Source organism: Equus quagga, chromosome 5 (assembly GCF_021613505.1).
Source record: "Equus quagga isolate Etosha38 chromosome 5, UCLA_HA_Equagga_1.0, whole genome shotgun sequence".
Classification (NCBI taxonomy): domain Eukaryota; kingdom Metazoa; phylum Chordata; class Mammalia; order Perissodactyla; family Equidae; genus Equus; species Equus quagga.
The window spans coordinates 117,601,665-117,627,741 of NC_060271.1; the positions used below are offsets into that span (position 1 = coordinate 117,601,665).

Consider the following 26,077-nt stretch of genomic DNA (forward strand, 5'->3'; position numbering starts at 1 on the left):
TGATTGCTCAGTCCCACAGTCTGTGGAACCAGCTTGCTGGGTCTAGGGTGGCTGTGTGGTTTGCTGGCTGCTGGCAGCTGGGTTTTAATCCTGACTTGGCCACACTGACTACATGACTTCTTTTCTCTGGGCTGCAGGTGGGGCTGGGCAGATGGCCTGGGTAGCACACTGGCTTCCCCAAGGCCCTCCTGGTTTTTCCATCTGTAAATGAGGGACTAGACTGAGTGACGACAGAAGTCCCTTCCAGCTCTGGTGTCTTATGACTAACACTTGGAGAGTATGTTCCAGGCTACAGAGCCCATTCATCTACCTTTCCTCATGCCCAGCTCCTCTTTGCATTCCCCATGGTATACTGGGCACACTGGAGCCTCAGGGATGTTTCTAGAAGGGAGGAATGACTTATAACTGCCTTTTCTGTGTCAATCAATCCAACTTCCCCTTCCTCCCAAGAGAGCCCCGCCGGGGAGGGGGCTTGCTGGTGTCCACTCCTCAGCTCATCATGCCTCTCTTCTCAGCATCCACGACACCTTCCTGAAGCTCTGTCCCCCTGGGAAATACTACAAGGAGGCGACGCTAACCATGGACCAAGTCAGCTCCCTGCCGGCCCTGAGGGTGAGTCCAGGATGGGCGTGGTGTCACTAGGATCAGCTGAGGGGCTGAGTGTGCTGGTCTGTTTCCTCACCTGTGAAATGGGTGAAGTGGCTAGGACTTTCCATGTGCTCCCTAAGCTTCCTTACACTCCAACAGGCTGAGCTTGCATGAGCTGTCAGCACCCTCCACTTCCAATCTTGTAGGGACCATCCTTGAGCCTTTGTCCCTGTCGTGAGAAGGCCCTGCCCTTCTCCCAGGGCCCCTGGAAGAGCCCAGAGGTGTATAATAAAAGGGCTCCCCAATCCCTCCTGAGACTTCAGTTAAAATTTGTGCAGTGCATAGAGAGGCGATGTCAGGGTAACAAATCCTGACGGTGTTAGGCTTCCCGATTTTTCATTTGGGTCTCAACAGAATAATGGTTTGCATTTGTCATTGTGCAACGAGAGCCCATCTTCATTTCTGTCTGAAACAAGATGGGCTCTGAGAGCGCTGGGCACCTCCTGGAAGAGGGCCGGGGACGGGGCGGGGGGGGGGGGCGGTCCTGAGGGAGAGACCACATGGGTGGAGGGGGCACACATTCAGCGAAGGCTGCGCGGCCGCTCTGAATTGACAGGCCCTGTTCTGGGGCAGAGACAGGGAAAGAACACAGAGCTGGGGCTTGAGGAGAGAGGCAGGACCAGAGAGGACAAAGGCAGGAGAAGAGGTGTGGAGGGGGTGTGATGTGGAGCTGGGAGCCGGGGTCTTGGAGAGGAAAGGAGCAGAATCCCCCGAAAGCTGAAATAATTGGAGAATGTGCCTGTGCAAGATACGAAACGGGGAACCTGTCCTTCTGATACCCCTACTCACCCACACACCCCTTCACACCCCACACCCACACAGGCATGTCTCCACATCCACACCTCCCACATGCACACGTGCGCCCACACTTGGATGCTCAACACTCATCCATGTGGCGGCTGGGACCCGGGGTGGGGGCGAGCCCAGAGAGGCGAGCCCCAATGGGAAGCTTCTGCCCTCCCCTCCCCAGGGGGGGTTGGTGTCACTAGTCAGTCCCAGAATGTCTGATTGTTCAGCCTGGAAAGAACCTTACAGACCCCCCAGTCGAATCACTGTCAAACATGCTCTGCCTGTTTTACCCATCGGAAACCCAAGGCTCCAGAGGGAAGCAACTTGCCCAGGGCCACAAGGACAGCAGAGCCTGGACCATCAGGCAGGACTCTGAGCCCCAGGCCGGGCCCTCCACTTCTAATCAGGGCTTGGCTCAGCACTGACCGTGTGTCTGGGTCTGTAAGGCGCCCTGAGGGCACAAGGGGAACACCTGGCAAAGACCTACCCTGGAGGGCTGGCATGGAGGGTGACCGCTGACTCATGGCCCCAGCACTCCGGGGGGAGCAAGCACACCCTAGTCAGGCCTGGGGGCTCTATTCTGAGCCCAGAGGAGCAAGCACCGGACGGGATCAGAGGACAGGATCTGGGCCCAGCTCCATCACACCACACCAATGACACATCTCCCCTCTAAGCATTAGTGTCTTGTCTGTAAAACAGTATATACAGCCTATGCTGTGTAACAGACCTGCGGGGATGAGGCGTCCTCCTCCACACCCTCCACTATGCTCCCCACCCACTCCTCTCTTCCATCTCAGGGGTGGGAAGCCAGGTAGGGTGGGGGCTAGGGGACAGCAAGGCCTGAGAAGAACAGAGGAGGGGCAGATGGGGCTGGACAGGAGCACATCGGGCAGCAACTCTGGAGGGTCTGGGGTCTGTGTGGCTGTGGGCTCACCATTTGGCAGCTGAGGCAGGTAGCAGATGTAGAGAATGTCAGGCTGCTTTAAAAGAGCAGGGACTCAGGCCAGCCCCCATGGCCTAGTGGTTGAGTTCAGCTTCAGTGGCCCGGGTTTGGTTCCCAGGCACGGACCTACACCACTTTGTTAGTGGCCATGCTGTGGCAGTGGCCCACATACTAAAAAACAGAGGAAGGATGTGAGCTCAGGGCGAACCTTCCTCAGGAAAAAAAAAAAAAAAAAAAAAGCACAGGGCCTGGAGGAGCAGTGTGAGGGGCGGCTCTTCCCCACACAGGCAGGGCTGGGGTCTGGGGCCACCTCTGGAGCACAGGACCCCCCAGAGCTGGTTCTCTTGACAGTGGTGGGAACTGAGATGGAGTCTTGGGACTTTCTTATTTCATCCTTCTAAATGGTCATTACTTTATTCTATCATACAAAGAAAAACCAGTTCATTGTAGAAAAACTGGAAAACACAGAAAAGCAAAAATATGGTAAAAACATCCACAGCCCACCTCAAGGGATGACCGCCATGACCATTTTGCCTTATTTCCTTCCAGACTTTTTTCTGCGCAGAAGTATGTGTTTATTGGGATCACATTTACTTTTTTGTACTTTTTTTTTCATTTGGGATTCTCTGTTGCTTTTCCAACTGGTTCTGAACAGCCAGAACCATCGCATGAATTGAGGATGCTGAGCTCTGGCCACTTCTGGAGAACTAGGGGTGGGGCTCTGGGCCAGGAGCGGATGAGCTGGGTTTGAACTCACTTGCTAGCCGTGTGATCTTAGGCAAGTCACTGCACAAGAGGAATGATTGGGGACGGGGGTGGGGGTAGAGCAAATAGACCCCAACCAAAGAAGACTGGGTGGGAGGGGTGCAGCCTGGAGCCTGTTTTTCTGCAGGTGAAAGGTTGTTTTTAAAAGAGGAAAGGGCAGGCTCTAGGTGTTCCCACGCACAGGCCCAGGTTCAAGGACGCAGTTTTCTAGACCATACAAGGAAGCACTCTCTAATCATCAGAGCAGCGGGAATGATCTCCCGGTCACTGAAGGGCACCAAGCGGGGGCTGGCCAAGCATTTGCCAGGATATTCTAACACATACGTAGGTATCAAAGGGAGACGGGACACGTCGGTGCCCTCCTCGCCCTCCGAGTCCGTGGTTCTGGCCCTGGGGCCTGGTCTTGTTCTCTTTTGTATAAACGACCACAGCACGTCCCGGACTTTGGACTTTCATAGCCCGATAAAATTTCAAAAAAATTTTTTTGTTGAGGAGGAACTAGCTAGAGATGCCAACTTCCCAATTTTGCCAAGTAAAGACATTAAAAAATGTCATCCGCAATCACCATTTCATTTGTTTAACATAGTCATTTGGAACAAAAATGTGAGAAGGATCTCATCCCAGAAACAAGAACAGTTCTCTCCAGACACACCCCTATTTGTCCTTATTTTTCTCCCTTTGTCGCTGGTTGTCAAGAACTTTGTCATTGACCATCCCTGGTCCTCAGACTGGCTTGTGGGGATTCAGATCTGGGACCGAAGTCCTCCTCTGGGTACTTCCTACCCTGGGCGAAGCAGAAAGCTTCCTTCCCACAATGAGCAAGGAGAGGCTTGCTGGGAAGCGGGGACCCAAGTGTCCCTGTGTCCTCTGCGGCCCTAAGGACGGGAGCTGCGTGACTCACACTGCCCAGAACACATCTCTGCAAACGCTTTGAGAACTGGGCCCCAGGGAGCTCTGGGTACTGCTACAACTTGGCTCAGGGGCTTGAGTGGTCTGGGAAGAAAGTTCTGTTTTCTTAACCTGGATTCGCTCGGGGAAAAAGTAGTTTAGTTAATATCGGGAAGGGTCTGCTCGTCAGCAGAGAGCAAGGCCAGAGTGGCCTGGGCAGCAGAGGGTGGCGGGAAAGGCCTGATGACGAGAATGCCCTGCCAGGCCGGGACATGATGGCCCTTTTCCACTCAGAAGTTTCTGAGTTTGTTTTTTTGTCTGCTGCTCTCTTCGGTGTATTTAAAAGTGAATTAGCTCAATGTTTCTGTTCTTGTAAATAATAATCTTGCTTTCTGTAAACACGGATGAGTAGTGGCGTGGTGTGACCCGGGCTTCTAGCTTCCGGGGCCAAGATGACTGGACAGTAGGGCTCGAGGGAAGAGCTTGGGGTTTCAGAGCTGCTATGATGGACTTGCTGCACTGAAGGGGCCACGGCCCTCTTCTGGCCTCTTCCCACCTCCGCCTCTGGGGTTCCTGCAGGCAGGTGCTCTGTGCACAGCCTGGCCCCTACTACGCTGATCGCAGCATCAACTCTGTAAAGCACAGAGAGGTTAGGAAATGGCCTGAGGCGTCAGGAGACAGTCCAGGTGTGGCCCCTGGGGTATCAGCTCCATCTCCATTTCCATTTATCCCCATTTTTTCTGAGCCTCTCTGATACCTGCTTATAGGCTGGGCCTATCTGCTCAGGATAGCTCGAAAAGAACTTACTCCCAAGGCTTTTAGCCATGAAAAGTCCTGATATTTTTTTCAGTCACTCGAAAAATCACCAGAATAGGAGGGGCAGAGATGGGAGTTGTATTTTTTTAATTTTTTTTTTAGTTTTTAAATCAAAATTATTCATGCAAGCCCAGAGTCAAGTTGCCCTAGGAGGGTCACCCCCATTTCCCTTCTCTAAAGGCAACCATTTTCAGCTCTTAGCTGATTCTTGGTATTTGCCTCCAGATCTCTAAAGAGCACCCTTGTATGGCTCCTTCTAGATATCGCAGCCTTTCACTTCCCCCTAGAGAAGAGGTTTAATTCTTTTCCTCCCCTAGGCCCATCCTGCACATCACTCGCCATTCCTCTGCCCTTCCAATACAGTCATATCATGATTTTGGTTAGACCAATATTCAGGGTTTCCATTATCATGACTGCATATGCCATTCAGAGCTGAGCTGTGCAATAGACTATGGTTACTTTTCCCTTTCTGCACATTTCGTTGTGGTGGTTGTCTTTCCCAGATGTAATCATCGTTTTTGCTTAGTTTTCTACATAGTTATCATTAAGTTGACACCAAACCTCTGCCAATCATCTAAATCTCCTCCAAGGAATTCAGAAGTGAGACATTTTCTATACAGTCCATTTTCTTGGCAGAATTTCTCTTGGAGCCTTCTGAGTCGCTCTAATCAGGGCTGGGTTGCCCTGTGAGCCTGGTACATGTTGTCATTCTGGGATCTTCTTTCACAATCATCAAGATTCTTTTCCTCTTCCCCTTGGATCCCTCATTTCCTGTCTTCCTCCCTCTCTGTTTACTCCCTTGTTTTTGTGGAGTGCATCCTTTAGTAGCTTCTTGATAAAAGGTGCATGGAGGTAAATGTTTTGACACATTACATATCTGAAAACGTCTTTATTCTCCCTTCACATTGGACTGAGAGTTTAGATGGAATTGAATCATAGGTTGGATGTTATTTTTCTTCAGAATTTCAAAAGCATCACTCTACTGCATTTCAGCTTTCACTGTTGTTACTGAGAAGTCTAAAGTCTTTCTGTTTCCTGATCTCTTTTTGTAACTTGTTTTTTTTCTTTCTGGAAAAAAACGATGTGAGTTGGTTTGGGTCTTTTTCTTCATGTATGGGGCACACAGAGGACCCATTCAGCCTGGAAACTGTCCCTCAATTCTAGGATATTTCCACTAATTATTTTCTTTGATCATTTTCTCCCTTCTGTTTTCTGTGTTTCCTCCTGGAGCACTAATATCTAGTCATGAATCGGCCCATCACTTTTCTCCCCTTCTCTCCTTTTTTTCCTCTTCATCTCTTTGCTCTTCTTTGTGGGGACTTTTCTCAACTTTATCTTCATCCCTAATTTAGTTTTCCACTTCTGTCATGCTTCTAATTTTCAAGAGCTCATTTTTGTTCTCTGTTATTTCTTTTTAAAATAGCATCCTCTTTTTCCTGGATGCAATGTTCCCCCCCGATCTTTTCACCAAGGTGCTTTTTCCCACTAGTTTGTTTGGGTCTCTGTGTTTGTGTCAGAGGCCTTCCTTGGGTATCTGGTAGTCGTCTGCTTATAATTAAGAGTGGGGAGGGGCTGGTTCCATGGCTGAGCGGTTAAGTCCACGGGCTCCGTCTCAGCGGCCCAGAGTTTCACTGGTTTGGTCCTGGACGTGAACATCAGGCCATGCTGGGGCGGCGTCCCACATAGCACAACCAGAGGCACTCACAACTACAATATACAACTATGTACTGGGGGACTTTGGAGAGAAGAAGAAAAAAAAGATTGGCAACATGTGTTAGCTCAGGTGCCAAGCTTAAAAAAAAAAAAAAAATAAATGCTGTGTCAAAGCTGGAGTCCCTGGGTGGAGTTTATCGACTGGGAGCTCCCCTGGAGGGTGAGCTGAAGGGGCTGTTTCTTGAGGATGCTCTAGAGAAGATGAGAGTAAAATTCTGGCTGCCAGTGTCCTGGAGCGAAGTCAGGAAAGAGGGCTGGTGGAGTCCCAGGCTTCAGTGCGCAAGAATTTATTTAATCTGCAGTTCTCAACGCGGCTGACGTCCCCAGTGCAGAAAGTCTCTGTGGTCTCTTCCCAGAGAACAATCCTCCAGTCGTCTGCAGGGACCAGGGAGGGGCAGTCACCCCACAGCGTCGAGTGGAGGGGGAGGCCTAGAATTCCAACTGCTTTTCAACACTGTCAATCAATCCGGCTTTTAGCCGACCTTCGTTTCCAGTGTGACCAGTGCCCCAGTTCCAGAGCCTTTAGAGGATTCCGGGGGGGTAGAACAGGTTGATAACCAACTTTACCCCCCATGGGCTCAGGGTCCTGCTCTCTCGTGTCTGGTGGGTCAGTTACCACTCGTTCCTCTGCTTCCCACATAGGTCACTGTGTGACTGCTGCTGTCCTCCCGTGTTCTCTCTGTTGTTATGGGTCATGCCTCTAAAGACTTCCTTTAGTTTCTGTGCGAGTCAGAAGGGAGCGAAAATAGAGGCGAGTGTTCAACGTGTCATCTTTACCCAAGAATAACACCTGCATTCCTAGTGTTCAATAGAGCATTTCAAAAATACCCTCTCCTCATTGTTGCTGTCTCAGAACCTTCCACACAGACAGCAGCTGCCCCCAAACTCTTCTCTGGCTCTCTCTGCTCCCAGCCTCCCGAATGCTCCACCCGGCTGTTGTCTTCAGAGCTCCCATGCTGTCCTCTCTCGCTTCCCGTCCCCACACCACCCCACAGCCCAGCCAGGCTGCTCTGGGAGCTGCCCCCCTCCCCAAGGACCTCTGGGAACTGTCACTCCTTGTCCTGTTGATTATCAGAGGGAAATTCCCATGGGTAAGAGACATTTTCTGGAGTCTGATGGATAGGCGTTCTTACACCTGGTTCTTGTCCCTTCACCCCATAAGTAGCTATGATGTATTTACTGTGTGTTGTGCACTGAGAGGGCTTGTGGACTCACAAGGCCTTTTCTCATGAAATTCTGGGTAAAGAGTAAAGAGAAAAAACCACAAGCCATGGGGGCTTGGCAGAGCTCAGATTCTGACCCCAGTGCCAAATGCTGGGCCCAGACAGATGCACCCAGGGTACCCTGGGCACGGGCCCTCCTAGAGAGACCCAACCAGAAACACCTTGGTCATGCTCTGTCGGCATCCCTCCCCACTTCTTAGGATGCTGAGTGGCCTCTGGAGCAGCCAGGCAAGTCTAGGCACAGCATCCCTCCCCCAGGGCCCCAGAAAGACCTCCCTGGATGCCGTCCTATGGCTGGGCCAGGGCCGGGGCTTGGTGCTCAGGCACCTGGACATCAGCTCTCCCTTGGCCGCAGCCGGCTGAGTTATTATCCACACTGACAGCGGAGGGAGCAGGGATCAAAGGGTAGGCAGTCCATCCAAGGAAAACACTGCTCTTATAAATGACTGTCCTGCGTCGTCTGGCAGAATCCTAGGCTGGAAGGGGTCCCAGCAGCCGTCGGGTCCCTGAGCCCCTTTTCTGTGGGAGACGGCACACTTGGAGAGGTTTGAATCTGCTGGTACCACTGAGGTCCGGATGGGAGGGCAAGCCGCTGCTAGACTCGGGAATCTGCCTTGTGTGGTGTTTGATCAGCTTTGTCAGAGCCTTTTCGTGGCCACCACCTCACCGCACCCCGCAAGGGTGGGGAGGCCTTTACAGATGAAGAAACCCAGACCCACAGACAGGACAAGACCCATACAAGGCCGCAGCACTGGGCAGAGGCTGAGTCAGGGTGGGAACCCAGGCCTCCCGCTCCAGCCTCAGATCTGCTGCACGACCTGAACTCCCACCACATCCTTAGGAAACGCCATTTGAGGCTAGATCCCTGATGGGGAGCTGGCCTGCCTGCTCCTGACACTCACCTCTTGTCTCCGTGAGCTCAGGGCAGTCCTCAGAGCACCCATATTACCAGAGAGCAGGGGCGTGAGCATGTAGGGGAGGCAGCAGCCCGGGAGGGGGGCGTCTTTGATCACCCACAGCCCCGGCCAGGACAGCTGGAGAGTGGTAATCCTCATGCTGTATTTAGGCCACTGCCCTGAGCCCCTCCCTCACCCTCAGATATTCTCCGTGGCTTGCTAAAAAAAGAAAGATTGGATGGTTGTAGCAATTCTGCTTTCCAGCTCCAAATATCCGCTGCCACTGGTCACGTGCTTCATGGCTACAAGCTCTTTTCATGCTGGGCTTCATCCGATTCTCACGGCAGGTCTGTAAAGCATGGTGGTATCTCCCTATCCTACAGATGAGGAAATTGAGTCTCTGAGAAGTTAAAAGCTCTACCCAAAGCCACACAATTGCAGAAATACTTCTATTCCTTCCTTGCCATACTTCTCCATCTTCTGGAGGAAGATGAAATCAAGGTCACCAAGCAGGTGACACATGCGTGTGTGTGTACATGTGTGTGGCGGGAGGAGAAAGGAGGATAGGAAGGAGCTGGTGGCCTGGACAGTTGGTGACTGAGGCGGGAATGGCTTTTCCCATCTCTGGCTGGGACCCCCTCAAATGCCCGCCTTTGGGCAGCAAACCACACATGAGCGGCTCGTGGATTTGGGAGGCCTGTACTCAGGCCCCGCTCGTTTTGGCATGGCCCTTCCCAGAGCCCAGCCTCCCAGACTCCTATGGCAGGCCTGGGAATTGTCTGCTTCCCAAGTCCCCAGGCCAGGCCCCTCCCCTAGTACCCGGACTCTGAGTGGAACAAATGTTCCAGTGAAAAAGAAGAGAGAGAACAAAGGGGCAGGCCTGCCCAGTGAGCGCCCCAGCCCAGCCTCCCAAGCTCCCACCCCGAGGCCCCACCTCATAGGCCCTGCGGTCACTCTGAGCCTTTCATCTCACAGGAGAGAAGTAAGCTGGCTCTCGGAGCACCGCCTCCCAAGATAAATACTGGGGGTTGATCAGAGACCCAGCGCCTCCCCAAGTGGAGCGAGAGACCTCAGCTCTCACTCACCCAGGGCTGCAGGCGTGGCCACTGCAGTCTGTTCAGCAGAGTTCAGGCCAGCTGGCCACCCCGTCCCACCCTCCCAGCCTGCCCGGAAATCCGTGCTATGCTGGGCGCTGTGCTGGGATGTCGCGCACACATCATCTCATTTAATCCTCAAAGTAACCGCAGGGAGGGAGCTATTATCCTCACTTTCAGCTGGGAAGCAGAGGATCAAAGAGGGTAAGCAACTGGTCCACAGTCACACAGCTGACGAGAGGCAGCCACTCAGCCTCCAGCGCTCGCTCCCCCTCCCCCAAGGGGAGGGTCCTGACTCCCTGACGCAGAGTCAGAGCTGGGAGGGCAATTTGGCAGCTGGCTTCCTCCCTGCATTTTCAAGCATCATTAGATCTTTTTCTGACAACTTCATCAGTTAGCAGGGTTCAGAATTGGCAAAAATCCTTATTTAGACATTCAGCCAAAGAATTAAGAAGTGGTTGGTTTCAGAAAAAGCTCCATGATGTAGGACGCAGTCTTTGCTCTGCGCTGAGCCGTCAGCAGCAGAGAGGTGGGGTCTGGCCTCCACTGACACCAGCAGCCTCGGGCACGTCACTGCTCTTCTCAGGGCCTCAGTTCCCTCATCTTCCAAATGGGTGTGACAATGCCTCCCACACAGGTAATTAGGAGAGACTAGAAGGTGGGGAAGACTCTGTGTTCTAGTGGTAGCTTTTCCCTCTGCCAGCTGACTGGCTTTGGGCCAATTCCTTCCATCTTCTTGGCTTCAACTTGCTGTCTGGACCCCAGGGCCAGGCACGATGACCTGGGGCTCTAAGTTGGAGTGATGGGGTATAGCGAGCCTGAGGGATGGCCAAGGGCAGCCCCAACCCCAGGGCATCCTGGTGGGAGATCTGTGCCCTGCAGCCGCTGCCTGTTTGTGGTGCTCCCAGAAGGGGGCGACCTGTAGCATTCCCCACACTGCTTGCCTGGGTGCTATTCACTCAACCCGTGCTCCCCATTGCTGTCCAGTGGCAGAACTGAAGAGGGTTTGTTTTCCTTCAGGCAGAGCCTGAGCGTTCCTCTGCTGCCTCACACGTCGGATCTTATCGGACCCTCTCATCCACCCTGGGAAGCAGCTACTGTTATTGTCTCCAGTTCAAACCAGAATCACAGCAGGACCATTGATCACATGCCCAGCTGTCCTTGCTTCTTAACACACTTCTCATTTCTGGGAGGTAGCACTCCTCCAGCCAAACCCACCCAGGCCTTTCACTGGCTCTGTCCATGATGGATGCGTTCTCTTGAAGCTCCCAAGAGCAGAATGCATCACCCTTGCTTGGAGTGCTTTAGAGGTGCTTTGGCACTGTGGAAGGCGACCGGGCTCTGGAACCAGGTGGGCCTGCATCTGAACACTTCAGGACAAGTCACTCAACTCCTTGGAGCCTCGGCTTCCTTACTTTTAAGATGGAGATGACAAGTCCCCTTTTCAGGGCCACAGCAGGATTTACGTGTCCCCAGCCCTCCCCATGGGCACACTGCATCTCCTTGCTTCTCCCTGTGACGTGGACCTGGGAATCAAGGCAGGAAGGACCAGCCCCAGTGCCGGCTGAGGAAATATGGGCCCCAGGAGGTAGAGGGACTGCCCAGTGGCAGAGCCAGCCAGTGACAGGGCTGGGACAGGGCGCCGTGTGTGCCCTGGCTCTGCTGGGCTGTGCCTGCTGGGAAAACAGCTCATATGTCTGAGGTGAGAAGTGGATCAGTTATCCTTCCAGAGGTGGGGGCTCCTGCCTCCCGCTGCAGATGACACCGACGGAATCATCTTAAAAGTATTGTTCACACCCAGATTCCCCAGCGGCCCCAAGGGAACAGGCTGCAGAGGGCTCAAGGACATGCTTGTCCAGCACCCTGTCACAGTCCCGCACTCTCAGAGTACAAGATAAACAAACCCCATCTCAGCTTTTCAAGAGTCCTGGTCCCAAAGGCCCTTCTCAGCCTGTTGGCCGGAGGCTTTATTCCACTCGTCTTTTCTGATAACTCCATTTGTGCCCCCAGAGACCTCAGACTTGTTTAAAAATAGAAAAATAAACAACATTGTTCCTGCGGCGCCCCCGCCCTGCTTTGGGCCTCCTAACGAGGTGCTGGCCAGGCTGGCCAGGGCTCTGTTCCCAGGATTTTCCACCCTCCGTAGGCCCCGGGCCTGCCGCTACCTCCACAGGGACAAGACACCCCGCAGCTTTGAAGGGCTTCCCAGTGGCCTGAGCAGCCAGCGTCGGGGAGGCGCCGTGTCGCCTGTCTGGAACTGTGAACTGCCCCCGCTCGACACAGCTGGGATGTGGGGACACATTCATCCAAGCGCAGAAAGACAGGCCGGCCCAGCCCAGGCCCAACCACAGAGGGACCCACTAGGGACCTTCCCCTCCTCTTAGCTCTGGCCTCAGCGCCTGGTGGAGCCTCAGGCCCCTTCTGTGTTCTGGGCGCTGGACGAGGCCCCCAGCACACAACCCCTTAAGTCTCCCAGGCTCGTCAGGCTTGTGATTGAAAGTCCTGGACTACGATTTGCCGTTTGTGTATGACCTCAGTTTTCCCTACCTGGAAATCGGACCTAATGATAGCAGCCCTGCCTTCCTCAGAGGGTTATTATGAAGGTGGGATGAGAGAATGGATGTGAAAATGCTAAAATGCTGCGGGAAGGTGAATGGGATTTCAGGCATCCCTCACAGAGGAACAGCATCTGGAGGAAGGGAGTGGCTGTGCCCCACTGAGTGGTGGGACCACACAGGGAATCCTAAGTGAGCATCAACCTCACACCAGGGGCTTAGAGGGAAAGGGGCAGGGTCCCTGGAGAGCCCCCAGGCTGTTCACCGGGGTAAGCAGGTGGCTAAGAAATGGGGGTGTTCCACCTGGAGAAAGACTTGGGAGGACATAATCCTCTTCACATGTTTGCTGGTGGCCGGAAGAAGGGGAAGATGAGTGGAAGAAGTGACACTGGGGTTGGTTTCAGTTGGCCTTCAGGCTGACATTGCTAAACAGAGAGCACTCGTGAAGCAAGATGAGGCTCATTCAGCAGAGAGTAGGCTCCCTGCCCCTGGTGGCCTCCAGCACGAGTGGCAAGAATGCGGCGTAGGCGGGTCAGGCTCGCATGGGCTGGCCCACTTGCCCAGGAGGCTGAAGCAGAGACTGGGAGGAGAGATGATCAGTGTCTTCTCATCCACTGAAATCCCTGCGTCCTGAGGCCCCGCCAGCCTCTGGGAGAGGAGTCACCTGCCTCCCTCTTTCTGCCGAGACCAAAGGCCAGAGGGCAGTGCTCCCAGCAGGTCAGCCCCGTAGCCAGGGGAACTGAAGCAAATGCTGTGACCAAGACACCTCTTCTCAGGCAGCAGGAAAAGCAAAGATCAGAAATGGGTTATTTTCTGAGACGGCTGGAAGCAGCTACCGCATCCTGCCTCCTGCCCCTGTGGATTCAGAGCCTCTCCCTTGTCCCTCATCCCATGAGTGACCCCAGGACTCAAACGGCACCCCCTTCAGGAAGGTAGTCAGGGAGAACAGCTGGCAGGACAGCTCGGGATCAGGGGTGGTTCCTTCTCTGCTCCAGCAGTGCCCTGCCTGGTAGGCTGCTTCTGGTCTCTCTCCTAGGCAGATGGTCACCTAGAAGAGGGGGAGTCATCAGGAGAAGATGGGCTGTCGACAGGGCCGGGCAATTGAGGTGGCCTCGCCTCTATCTTCAAGTGCCATCCTCCTTAAAGAGGCAGCAGGGACCCTGGGGAGAAAGGGATGTGGGGCACCACTGCGCTTTCCCAGTCATGCAAACCAAGAGGGTAGGACGGCAGCACAAGGGAGCCAACAATGCTTTTAAAGCCTGGTGGAATCATCAGGAAAAAAGCTCACTACTTACTGGCTACCAGCCTTTGGCTCCATACTCTGTAGTATGCATCTGGAAATGTATGTAGTATGTATGCAGTATGCAGTATGTATCCATGTATCTGGAAAGGTATAGACAAAGAACTGTAGGCCAGCTTCCACTGAACTTCCATTCTCGTGGAGCATTTCCTGCCAGGTCTTCAGGAGAAGAGCATCCCACTAGCCCCTCGCTGGGTCTGGGCTCCGCCTGGGGCCCCACCCTCACTCCCTAGAAAGTAGAGCAGAAGCTCCTGCCTCTAACCCCCTAAGAAGAAAGGTTTGTTTGTTTGCTTAGCAAATTGTCTCCAGAGCGTACTTTCTTTTTTAATTTGCTTTTTATTTATTGTTAAAATAGTATGTCAGCATTAAAATGCATTCTCTACAAAGCAATCCCTTAGCACCCAACCAGCCTAACAGAAGTTGTCACTTTCTATCGCCACCTTCTCCCCCTGGGCACACTTTATTTTGCATCACTGTGGACATACAGAGATAGTTTTATTTTGTGCTTTGTTCCCCATTAGGAATAAATGCTTCTTCCCGTTGCTCCATAGTCTGTGTGATTATCATTTAAGGGCTGCATAATTGCACTGAGTTCTGATTTCCTAAACCATCCTCTCATTGCAGGACATTAACATTGTTTCCATTTTGGGGTTTTTGCGGGGTGGGAGGGTGTTTGCTACTATAAATAATTTTGCCATAAACCTCCTCATGTATTATTTTCTTTGTTTTCAAAAATTATTTTCTTAATTTAGATTTCCAGGTTCTCCTTGGAGGCATTAGATAGACAAGACTGTCCACTCCGGGAATTTGAACTATGCAACCATTAAAATGATAATTTTACTGACTATGTAGCAACATGGAAAACATTTATGCCTCAAGGGGGGATAAAAGCACAAATTAAAAAACGTGGGCTCTTAAATATTTAAGTCAATGATAAAAGAGAGAACCCTGTAACATATCACCAGAGACCTCTCTCCAAGTTGACATAGATGCATGAAGGTCACTTTGCTTGTGGGCTTTCAATAGATGCTTGTGTGTGTGTTGCGGTCCAATCCATTTTCTCCATCCTCCATGAGGGTACTGTGTGAGCACTTCCCCAGATGCGCTTCAGCACTGCTGACACTGTGGCCGCAGGCTGCGTGAGCTCTCAGCATCTCCTGCTGAATTTGCGGCCAGGCCCAGCCCCAGGTCTCCTCCTCCTGCACTGCCGTCCAGCTGGTACCATCCTGGAGCGAGCTGCTATGGACCCAGGTGCAGAACTCCATATCACTTCTGTGACCCGGCATCCGCTCATCCTGCCACTCCTCAAATGCCAAGATTCATAGGACATTTCTCTCCTCCCCTTGGTCCTCCGTGAGCCAGCATCGGCACCCATCGCAGCACACTCCTTGCCTCTCAGCCTGGACCCGCCTGCTGACCCAGGAGCTTGATGCCTCCCTGTGCATTTTTTCCATTTTGGTGCAGCATCTTTCCGGGACACACTCCATGCAAAGGACTCAGGTTTGAGGGTCAGACAAACCTGGGATGAAATTCCTGCTCTTCCCTCCTCTTATTTGGTTAAGTTGTTTAACCTCTCCGTTCTTCGGTTTTCTTCATCTATGCAATGAACTTATCGAGAGCTACCATTTGCGTTGTTGTAAAGAATAAATGGGGTGACCGTGTGGATGTGGCTGACACGGCACCAGCTCTACAGTGAGTGTTTAACAAACACCATTTCCCTTCCTTCCTTCCTTCCCGTCCCCTTGGGCCCAAGGGAGAGCAGGGACAAGGTGTGATGCCCAGTAGGCACTTGCTGAATGCCTGGGTAATGATGTATCGTGGTTCGCTGGCCCTTAGCACTCAAGGGCAGCCGGCTATGATTGGGGCAGTGTTCCCAGGATAAAGCAGAAGGGGAAGATTAGGAAGTTGGGGGTTTTGAAAGTGCAGTAATCCAAAATATCAGGGACTGAAACAATAAAGGACCTTTGAGTTGCTTCAGTTTGGGCTTTGTGGTGTCTAAAGAGTCGCTGGGCATCACTGAGAGAGAGTAGCAGCTATTGGTGACAGAGGGGCTGTGGTTTGAGTCCGCTTCAGTTTCTATCAGTTGATTCAGAGTGAGGGGCAAAACAGATCAACTGTTGTTGCCTAGATGTGTTGATAAAAGAGAAATTGTTGTATTGAGGCAAAGACACATCCTACAGAGTTCCCAGGGTGCCCCGGGATGGGTGTCCCCAAACAGGTGCAAAGCAGCCCCGACACCGTCTGAGGACCCCTCCTGCTTACAGACGGGAAGGCTGCTTATAAACAGCAGGCCGGAACCAGGAGGGCCGTGGGGCGCCGCACAGCCCTGCTGCCCGTGAGAAGCAGGGAGCTCTCCTTCTGGGCAGTTCCCTAAACTGACCCGGTGCCTGCTCTGTCCCGGGTGACCTCGTCATGTTAGTTACCGTTTCCTGCTTTGCACACACTGCCTTTAAAGTGCAGGTACAGATTGTATTTTAATGGAGTTTTATATTGGCCGTTCGCAACTTTGTTTACATTTTCCGCAGAAAAACATATAAACTGTTGTCAGGCTCCCAGCCTGAGCCACAAGTTGACGCTACTCCCGGTGCAACACCATGAAAACAGAGAGAACAATCCTGCTGCAATACTAGGGGGGCCCTGATGCACCTGGGGGCCTTCCTACCCAAAAAATCATGTTGAAATGGCTGCGAACTACCTTCCCTTTGAGCCCTGTGAGAGTACCAAGCCCTCCTCCATTCTTCTGTTCTTTATGGGGAGGGGGGAGGGGGGGCTCATAAGGGACAAGTAAGAGGGGCTCTGATGTCTCCCGTGTTCCTTCTGCCTCCATCTCCTGCACATCTGCTTCACTTCATATTTACCCAAACAAAACCCTTGACCTGTTGACTGATTTCCACAAAAACCCCACTCATGCCAAGCACTGGATGAATTTGGTTCCAAACCACTGAAGGCTGGGGACGGGGTGGGTGGGTCCGTGGAAGGGTCCCATCTTGGAACGTTCGCATCCACCACCTCCCTTCTCCTTCTTCCGTCTGTCCTCCTCACCCTCCACCTCCCAGAGGGCCTCCAGGGCCCCCACTTCTCCCTCCCCTACTGGACAGAGATCTTCTCTCTCCATCCAGGCCTCCCCGAGCAGAGGGGTCTCCCCACTCGCAGGACCCACCTCCCCAGATGCCAGTTGCTTTCAAGTGTCCAATAGCAATTTTTTTCTCGTTATCCTAGTAAATCAATAAAACAACGAAGCTGTAAGATTGAACTAGAGAGTTATTCATTCAACAACGGCACTTTATTTGGTGCTCTGGGAGAAGTGGTTTCCATCAAAAGGGCCAAGGCAGTAAATGAAAACATTTCCTAAATAAATCTGGCAGAAATTGGAAGAGGGCAGAAAGAGGGAAAACAGTTAGAGGACATGCTTGTAGCAGAAAGTTTATCCCTTCGAACAATGAGGGTGCAGAGAGAGCAATGAGGGAAGAGAGAGGGCGCCACTTGGGTTGAGGGTGACAACTTGCCAGCCTCTGCCCAGGCCTGGCCTCAGCGATTGCAGGAGATGGGGACGGAAGCTAGAGGGAGGAAAAGGAAGCTTTGTGAGGTGTCGGTGCAAAATCAGTGTTTTCAGGTCGGGCCTTTGCTCTGGGCTGAGGCTGGAGGCTGCTGGTGCTGTCCACTGCTTCACACAGTCCCCATGCCCCTGCGTCCTTGCTGGCTGGGAGGCTGTGTCCTGGAGGAGGTGGGGGAGGGGCAGCATCTGATGTCATGTCTCTGCCATTTATTAGCACTGTGACTTTGACCAGGTCACTTAGTGTTGTCTAAGGACTGGCTACATAAAAACCACCTGGGCAGCTGGTTCAGATACAGATTTTGGGGTCCTACCCTGGAGGTGCTGGTGCAGAAAGCCCATGGTGGGTTAAAGAAAGTGATTTTTTTTTTTTTTTGAGGAAGATTAGCGCTGAGCTAACTGCTGCCAATCCTCCTCATTTTGCTGAGGAAGACTGGCCCTGAGCTAACATCGGTGCCCATCTTTCTCTACTTTTATATGTGAGACGCCTCCCACAGCATGGCCTTACCAAGCGGTGCCATGTCCGCACCTGGGATCCCAACTGGTGAACCCCGGGGGCCCCCGAGAAGCAAAACGTGAGAATTTACCCGCTGCGCCACCGGGCGGCCCCAAGAACGTGAATTTTGATTAAAGCTCCCTGCGAGGACGCAGACACCTAGCCAATGTGTTAGCTTCTCTGCAACTTGCCATCCTCAGCTGCAGAATGAGGTTGTGCACAGGTAGGCGCTCAACGTCCCCTTCCGACCCCTCTTCTCAGCAGAGCTGCTCTCCCTGAGTCCCTAGAGATTTCACACGGAGGGCGTGCCTCTGGCCACAGTTGGCAGCTGACCCTGAGGAAATACTGGCCCACGGGCACCCACTGGAACCAGAATTAACGTTTCTGCTGCCCATTGTTGGGCAGTGTGAGCTCCTGGCAACCTGTTGGCCCAGGTAACAACTTTGCTTGGGAGCTCAAAATGTATAGCTGCCAGGGGCTGGGGTGCTGGTAATACCGATGGAAAGATGATGAAGTTGGGGTGGGGAGATTTCTTCTGGTGGCTAACGTTTATTGGGGGCCTGCCACTGCCAGGTGTTTTGCAAATATGATCTCATTCCATCCCCATAAAACCCCATGAGCCAAGTCTTGATTCTGCCCATTTTACAGATGGGAAATGGAGAGGCTCAACGATCTGCCCAAGGTCACACAGCTGATTTTTGTGGTTATTTTTATCACTCAGGAATTTGATGTTGTTTAATGAGTTGTTAACGAGCTGTTAAAAACGGCAAGGTACAAATGTGAATAGACACTTACCTATAAAACGGGTAAGTCTTTTTCTCCTGTAATAACTGTTAATAAGCCAATTAGGGGACAACTGGTCTTTTTAGTTCCTTTTTTGCTGTTGTTTTTTTCTTTTTTGCTCAACATTGAAAAATTGAGATTGTATAAACCTCAAATGCTGCAACGTACCAAAATCTCGTAGATGTCAAATAAAAAGTTATTATGCCAACTTAGCGTCAGCCTGACTCCAGAGCCTCTGCTCCTTCCGCTGAGCAGCCCGAGCCCCACAGCACAATGCCAGGTCCCTGGACGCCTGGTGCCCGCCCCCCCACCCCGAAAACTCAGGCCTGCAGTCCCCTGAGCACCTCTGGCCGGCAGGTAGCTCTTCTAGAAGGTTCCCCAGGACAGTGGCAGGTACCCATAGGCCTGGAATCGGGGGAGAGACTGATCTGGTGGGTCTGAGCCAGGTTCGGACCACGTGGTCCCATGGATGTTTAATAATATTTAACATTTTTACTGCCTTGCTCCCCTATTTGTTCCATTAGCGATCCGCCTCCAGCTGCCGGCAGGACGCATCCTCAGCCTGTCGCTGCCAACCCATCTGTCACTAGGAGACAGCTCCCATACAGGCCTCTCTGTTTTTAGACTCAGGAAGGTGGAACATCTAAAACACAGAGACTGTCCCTTTCTTATAAACAACTGGCGGGAAGGATGCCTCGGGGGCCTGGCCAACAGAGAGAGTGCATTCACCTCAGTGAATTTCTCATCCCCCACGCTCCCCACCCCCAGCTCCCCTGAAATGAAAATGTCAGGCTTCTCTCCACCTGGTGACCAACCTGGGCCTTTCAGGGGTTCCAGGATCTAGGTTAAGCCCAATGTTGCCCTCCCCTACATTTTTATCCATCCAGGTAAAACCTGGGCAGCCTGCAAGGGGAGGAGAGAGCTGGCGGGCGTGCGAAGCAGGAAGGGGAAGCCCTGCGGCCTTGCCTGGTTCCCTAGTCCCCTCCCCCAGCATCTCCCAGAGTGCCACCGCATCTTACTCCCTGCCCACTCTGGCCTCAGCCCCTGCTCTGTCTCTGTCTCCTGGCTTGTTTCTCCTTCTGGCCTCTTTGTCTGTCCTACCTCCCAGCAATGTTACCCTGTCCTAGCTCTTGTCATTTCACTTTGCTTGGACTGGATTCAAACATTTCTCCTACGCTGTCTGTTTCTGAGGAGACTTCTTTAAGTGCCCAGGCTGGTCTCATGCAGGACAGAGGTGGCGTCTCCATCATTGGCGGGGGTTGGCCCAGGACCTCGTTCAGTGCCTGGCACACGGTAACTCGCCTCATGCATTTGCTGCAAGGACTTGAAGTTCAGGCCGTGAGCTTTGAGTCTTGCATCCCTACCTGAGGAAGCCACATCCTTCCGCTCCACTGGTTTGTTCTCTGGGCAACTGCCAACTGGCAGGAGGGTGGGACTCAGGACAATGCCTCAAACCTGGCCTGCTCTGTGTGTGCGGGAATGTGATGTTGAGAAATTCTGGGGGGGAAAATTAAATACCCACTGGGTCAAGAATAGCACTATAGACAAAGCATCGAATTAGAGGTTTGAGTCCGTCTCCTCTAGGCATCAGTTCCTTTCATTCGTGAAACAGAGTGGTAATATTTGTCTTGCCACCTGCTGGCAAGATAGTCACAGCCTAACGGAATGCCTTGCACACAGTAGGTGCTCACTCATGTTGGGTTTGAGAACTGACTGAACGACTCCAACTCAACACTGCCACCTTCTGGTAGAGTTGCTTTAGTGCTGAAGCGTGACTCATTGGTTCAGACAGAACTAGGAATTCCTCCTGGGCAATGGTGTTGAAGGAAGAGAAGGCTTCCCTGAAAGGGCATCCTGCTCATCTGTTCTCAGTTCAGCCCAGAAGCTCCATCCATCTGTGGCTTCCAAGCCCCTGCTCCTGGTGACAAGCTCATCCATTCCCTCGGGGGCAGTCACTTCCCAGATGTACGTAGCCCAGGAGCACAGGGTTAGCATGGGCTCCACCTGACAGACCTGGAATTCCTGACCCTCTCTCTTTTCCCCTAGTGACCAACTCCCACCAATGGGTGAGGCCTTTTTGTTCATTTAAATAAACATTTAAGTCCTTTCTTTTCTAATATAAGCACTTAATGCTGTTAATTTTCCTGTACACACTGCTTTCATGGAATACCACAAATTTTGATATGTTGTATCTTCATTTTCATTTAGTTCAAATTATTTTCTACTTTCTCTTGCAATGTCTTTGACTTTGAGGGTTTTCAATAGATCTTTCTGTTATTGATTTCTAATTCAATTTTGTTGTGGTCAGAGAATATATTTTGTGTGATTTAAATCCTCTTAAATTTATTGAGACCTGCTTTATATCCCAGAATGTAGTCTATCTTGGTAAACATTCCAAGTGCACTTGAAACTAATGTGTACACGGTTGTGTTGGGTGCAGTGTTCTGTAAAATGTCAAATAAGTCGAGTTGGTTCATAGTCTTTTCAAGTCTTTTATATCCTTAATGATTTTTTTGGTCTACTGTTCTATCAATTAGGGACGTTCTATCAATTAGAGGGATGTTGAACTCTCTGGCTATATATGTGGATTTGTCTCTTTGAAAAGGATTTAAAATGAGGGAAAAAAAAGGTCTTTTATATTTACTGTCATATTTATCATTTCTAGCATTCTTCATTCCTTTGGGTAGATCCAAGTTTCCTTCTGGTATTTTCCTGCTCCGTGAAGGACTTCTTTTAAATTTTTGGTAGCTCTGATCTACTGTTGATGAATTTCTCGGCTTTTGTCTGAAAAAAAAAAAGTCTTTTGCCTTTAGGTTTGAGAGATATTTTTGCTGGGTATAGAATAATAGAATGAGAGCTTCTTTTTTTCATTCAGAGTTAAAGACTCCATTGTCTTCGGCTTGCTTTGTTTCAGACCAGAAATCTAGTGTCATTTTTAGCTTTGTTCCTCTATAAGTATGTGCCCCTCCCCTCAAAAATGGTTTTTCTCTTTATTACTGGTTTTTCGAAATTTGATTATGCTGTACCTTGGTGTGGTTTTCTTCAAGTTTCTTCCACTTGGGATCTGTTGAGCTGCTTGAATCTGTGGGTTTCTAGTTTTCCTCATCCTGCTTTCCTCTACCTTCTTGAACATATGTAGTGTATTCATAATAGTTGATTTAATGTTTCTGCCTACTTATTCTATCATTTGTGTCATTTCTGGATCTGTTTCTATTACGTGGTTTTTCTTCTGGTTGTGGGTCTCATTTTCCTACTTTTTTATATGACTGGTAATTTTTTATTGGATGCTGAACACAGTAAATTTTACATTGTCAGGTGCTTAGTTTTGTTGTATTTATTTAAATACTACTGAGTTGTGTTTTGGGATGCAGTTTTGGTACCTGAAATAAGTTTAATTCTTTCAAGGCTTGCTTTTAAGATTTATTAAGGCAGGTACCGTAAACCTTCTATCCAAATTTCCCTAATGTTAATATCTTACATAACCATGGTACATTTATCAAATCCAATAATAAATTAAACTTGATGCAACACTACTAACTAAATAACAAACTTTATTTGGATTTCACCAGTTTCCCACTGATGTCCTTTATCTGTTCCAGTATCCATGCCAGGATCCCACATTGCATTTCATCTTCATGTCTCCTTAGTGTCCTCAAATCTCTGACAGTTTCTCAGTGTTGTCTTTCATGACTTTTTGGAGAGCACTGGCCAGGTCTTTTTGTAGAATGCCCCTCAATTTGGGTCTGTCAGATGTGTTCTCTTGATTAGACTAGGATGATGGATTTGTGCAACGAGTCCCACAGAGGTAAAGTGCCCTTCTCTTCATGTTGTGTCAGGGGGTACGTGATATCACCGTGACCTCTCACTGGTGATGCTAACCTTGATCATTTAGTTAAGGTGGTGTTTCCAGCTCTCTCCTATGTCAAGTTACTTAGTGGACAGAGCTGGAAAATATATGTATGTATTCTAACTTACGTATACCACACACCAGAATTTATTTCTGTATCTTTCCATCTCTCTATATTAAGATACCCATGAGTTCATATTAAACTCTCTGACCAATCCAGCACCACATCTAGCCCTCCCCCCTTGCTTATTTGTAATGTCTTTTTGTGATGATGAGAAACTTGGCTCCTGTTATCTGTTATTTATTTACCTACTTCTTCAACCCCAATATCCACATAGTTTCAGAATTGCTAACCCTACCCCTGTGAGAAACAAGTTTGCCATCTGGAGTACAATGCTGGTTTATAGTTCTTTTTGTCTTTAGATTTATAGTACCCACTCAAAACACCATTTGCCAGAGTCACTTGGTCAGTTCCATTTTCCCAATTCCTTTCAGTGAGGTTTTGTCATACATTTGTAACATAGTTACTTTTATTTGTCATGGTCTGCATTTCATCCAAGGTTCACCATCATCCTGGGTTTTAAATTTATTTTAATTTTTATGTATTTATTTTTTGCATCTGGTAAAGTCCACTCATTGTGGTATATGATTCTATGGGTTTAAACAAACACATAGGGGCGTGGATCCACAACCATAGTACCACCACACGGAACAGCTCCATCACCCTAAAAATTTCCTTGTGAGCCTCCTTTGTAGTCAAACCACCACTTGTTTGACTACACCAGTCTACACTGGTTGGACTACACCCCTCCTCCAACCACTGGCAATCACCTGTGTGTTTTCCATCCCCATAGTTTTGTATTTTCCAGGCTGTCATACAAATAATCCCATATAATATATAGACTTTCGGATATGACTTCTTTTACTTAGCAAAATACATTTAAGAATCATCCACATTGTTGCATGAGTCAGTAGTCTGCTTCTTTTTATTGCTGAGAAGTATTTCATCATATGATTGTACCAGTGTTTGTTTACCCATTCTCCTGTTGAAGTACCTATGGATTGTTGTGGCTTGCCTTTTCACTCTCTCACAGATATCTTTTGAACAACATAAATCCTCAATTTTAATATACGCCAATTTATTAACTTCCTCCCCTCATGGTCAGGGCTTTTTGTATACTGTTAAAGAATCTTTGCCCCAAGGTCATGAAGATGTCCTCCTAAGCTTTCTTCTTCTTCTTCTTCTTTTTTTCTGTGAGGAAGATTGGCCCTGAGTTACATCTGATGCCAATCTTCCTCTTTTTGTTTGAGGAAGATTCTCGCCGAGCTAACATCTGTGCCAATCTTCCTCTGCTTTATGTGGGATGCTGCCACAGCATGGCTTGACGAGCAGTGCTAGGTCCACACCTGGGATCTGAACTTGCAAACCCCAGGCCGCTGAAGCGGAGCACATGAACTTAACCACTACAACACCAGATCGGCCCCTCCTATGCTTTCTTCTGAAAGTTTTATTATCAGTTCTCCACATTAAGTCCTTGGTCAATCTGGAATTGGTTTTTGTGTATGGTATGAGGTTGGAATCAAGATTCACTTTCCTCCCCATACGGATATCTACTAAACCCATCATCACTTATTGAAAACTCTCCTTTCCTCCACTCCATTGCAATGTCACATTGTCGCAAATCAGGCAGCCATATATGTGTGGGTCTGTTTCTCGAATCTCTGTTATGGCCATTGGTCTGTTTGTCTATCCTTGCACCAAAACCATGCTGAATTGATTACTAAAGCTTTAGCATAGATCTTGATGTCTAGCAGTATGAGTACTTCAGCCTTGTTCCTCTTCTTTAGGGTTGTGTTGGCTGTTCTTGCCCCTTTGCGTTTCCATATAAAGTTTAGAATCAGCTTTTCAATTTCCACAGAAACATCAGCTGGAAGACTTTAACTAGAATCACGTTAACTCCATGGATCAATTTGGGAAGAACCAATATCTTAATAATATTGAGCCTTCCAATCCATAAATATGGGATATTTATGAGGGAAGTTTTCAAAGGCACTAAAACACACAAGGTTTTGTTACCCTCTTCTCCCAGGACACAGGGTCTGCTCATCCAATGTTGTACAAAATACGAGGGGCCTCTCAGGCAGCACTTCCCTCAGGGAGACTCTGCTCCCATAACCTACGGCCGCCACTCAAGACCTGATAGGGGCTGCCTCTCATGTACCCCTCCCCACAGACACCTTCATCCACTCCCTTCCTTGATAGATGCTTTATGTCTGTTTAAAAATATAAACTTTAATCATTTCATTTTGATAAGAGTTGGTAGCAGACAAAATGACCAAACATAAGGCATTATTCAAAAATAACAAGCATTAAAAATTAAGGAAGTTTAATTAGCAGTGAGAAATTTTAAATGAAATACCGTTTGATCTTTTTTAAAAAAGGAGATCTTAAAAATCAAAGTGCATCAGTGATGTCATTATTGAGTCACTAGTGTATTTTTGTGTGAATTTTTTCCAGCAACTGTCAAAAGCTCTTTTTGACTATGTGCTAGTTGGAGAAATGGTGAGGAGATATTTTTAAGCTAAGACCAAATATTTTTCCTCTGACTTTCATCTTCAAATCAAATCTCTTGTTCAATAACTTTGAGAAGATCTTAGAAAAAAACTTGTAGTTTTCTGGCAAGGACTGCAATTTTTTTGTCAACAAACTGTAGTTTCTTTTCCCAAAAATCCCCAGCATTTTGGGTTTATTTTCCTCTTTAGTTTTATCATGCATCAATGGAGATTGCACTACTGAGTTACCTGTATAAATTTCTATACTGACATGTTTATATTCCCTTGTTCAGAACGCCTTCACACTAGGGTACATGTTATTCTTGAAATGGAAGCATTGCTTCATCAATTGTCATCTTCTTTCTCCTCTGGAGGATTGAAGACGTCCAAATGAGTGTAAAATTTAATGCAGGGTATGACTCTCTGGATAGGTCACAAAATTTATTGGTTCAAATTTCAGATTGTTAAAGTCATAGCAACACCAATCTGGGAGAGAGTGAACTGGGACTGTGATCAGGAACAAGCCTTGCTCCCTCTCCTGCCTCTTCCCAGCTGTTCTTCTGTCTGCTGGTGGCTGGCCTGGAACTGAGGACACCAGCGGAGCTGGCACTTAGCTCAAGGTGGAGAGCAGGGAGAGGCACAGGGGCAGCATCTCCCGGACCCTTAGAAACTCCCCCTGTAGCAGCACTGCCGTTCCTTTGCATGGAGCTGCGTATGTGCTAAGGATACGTCATCATAGGGGACGTCTGTGCCCCGGGATCTCCCTCTGGGAAGTGAGGAGGCAGGGAACCTGGGGGAGAGGGAGGCTGCTGTTGTTGGAAGAGAGACAGGCCGAGGACACTGTCCTGGGTGCCCACCAGGCCTCACAGAGAACTGTACCAGCTGCCCCTTGCCTCCAGGGCCCAGACACAGCTCTGGTGACCCGGGCCTCGCCCTGCGGCTGACATCTGCCCTGCCATCTTCTCAGGAACAGCATCCTCTGCTCCTCACTCCAGTGCCTCCACCATTCCAAGCCTGAGGGCTCGCTGTGGCCTTCGCCTTCTCCTCTTGGCTTCTCCTTCCCGCAGCGTTTGAACCTATGGGCCTCCCTGAGGTGCTTCTCATATTCGTAGGGACAGTCGTTACCCGCCAGACACAGAACTCTCATTGACTGAAAGTCACTTCTTTGACTTTAATTTACGCTCTATTTTTACACTTTGTGAAAAAAAATTTTTT

At 49.8% G+C, this 26,077-nt stretch overlaps 1 protein-coding gene across 1 annotated transcript in view; it reads left to right on the top strand.

Annotated features, from left to right (window-relative positions):
- The window catches only part of CIB4 (calcium and integrin binding family member 4), a 51,233-nt gene that overhangs the window by 8,661 nt on the left and 16,495 nt on the right, over positions 1 to 26,077 (top strand). Inside the window, exon 3 of the mRNA XM_046662777.1 lies at positions 516 to 612. Coding sequence (XP_046518733.1) covers positions 516 to 612 — 97 coding nt within the window. The remainder of the gene's footprint in view (positions 1 to 515; positions 613 to 26,077) is intronic.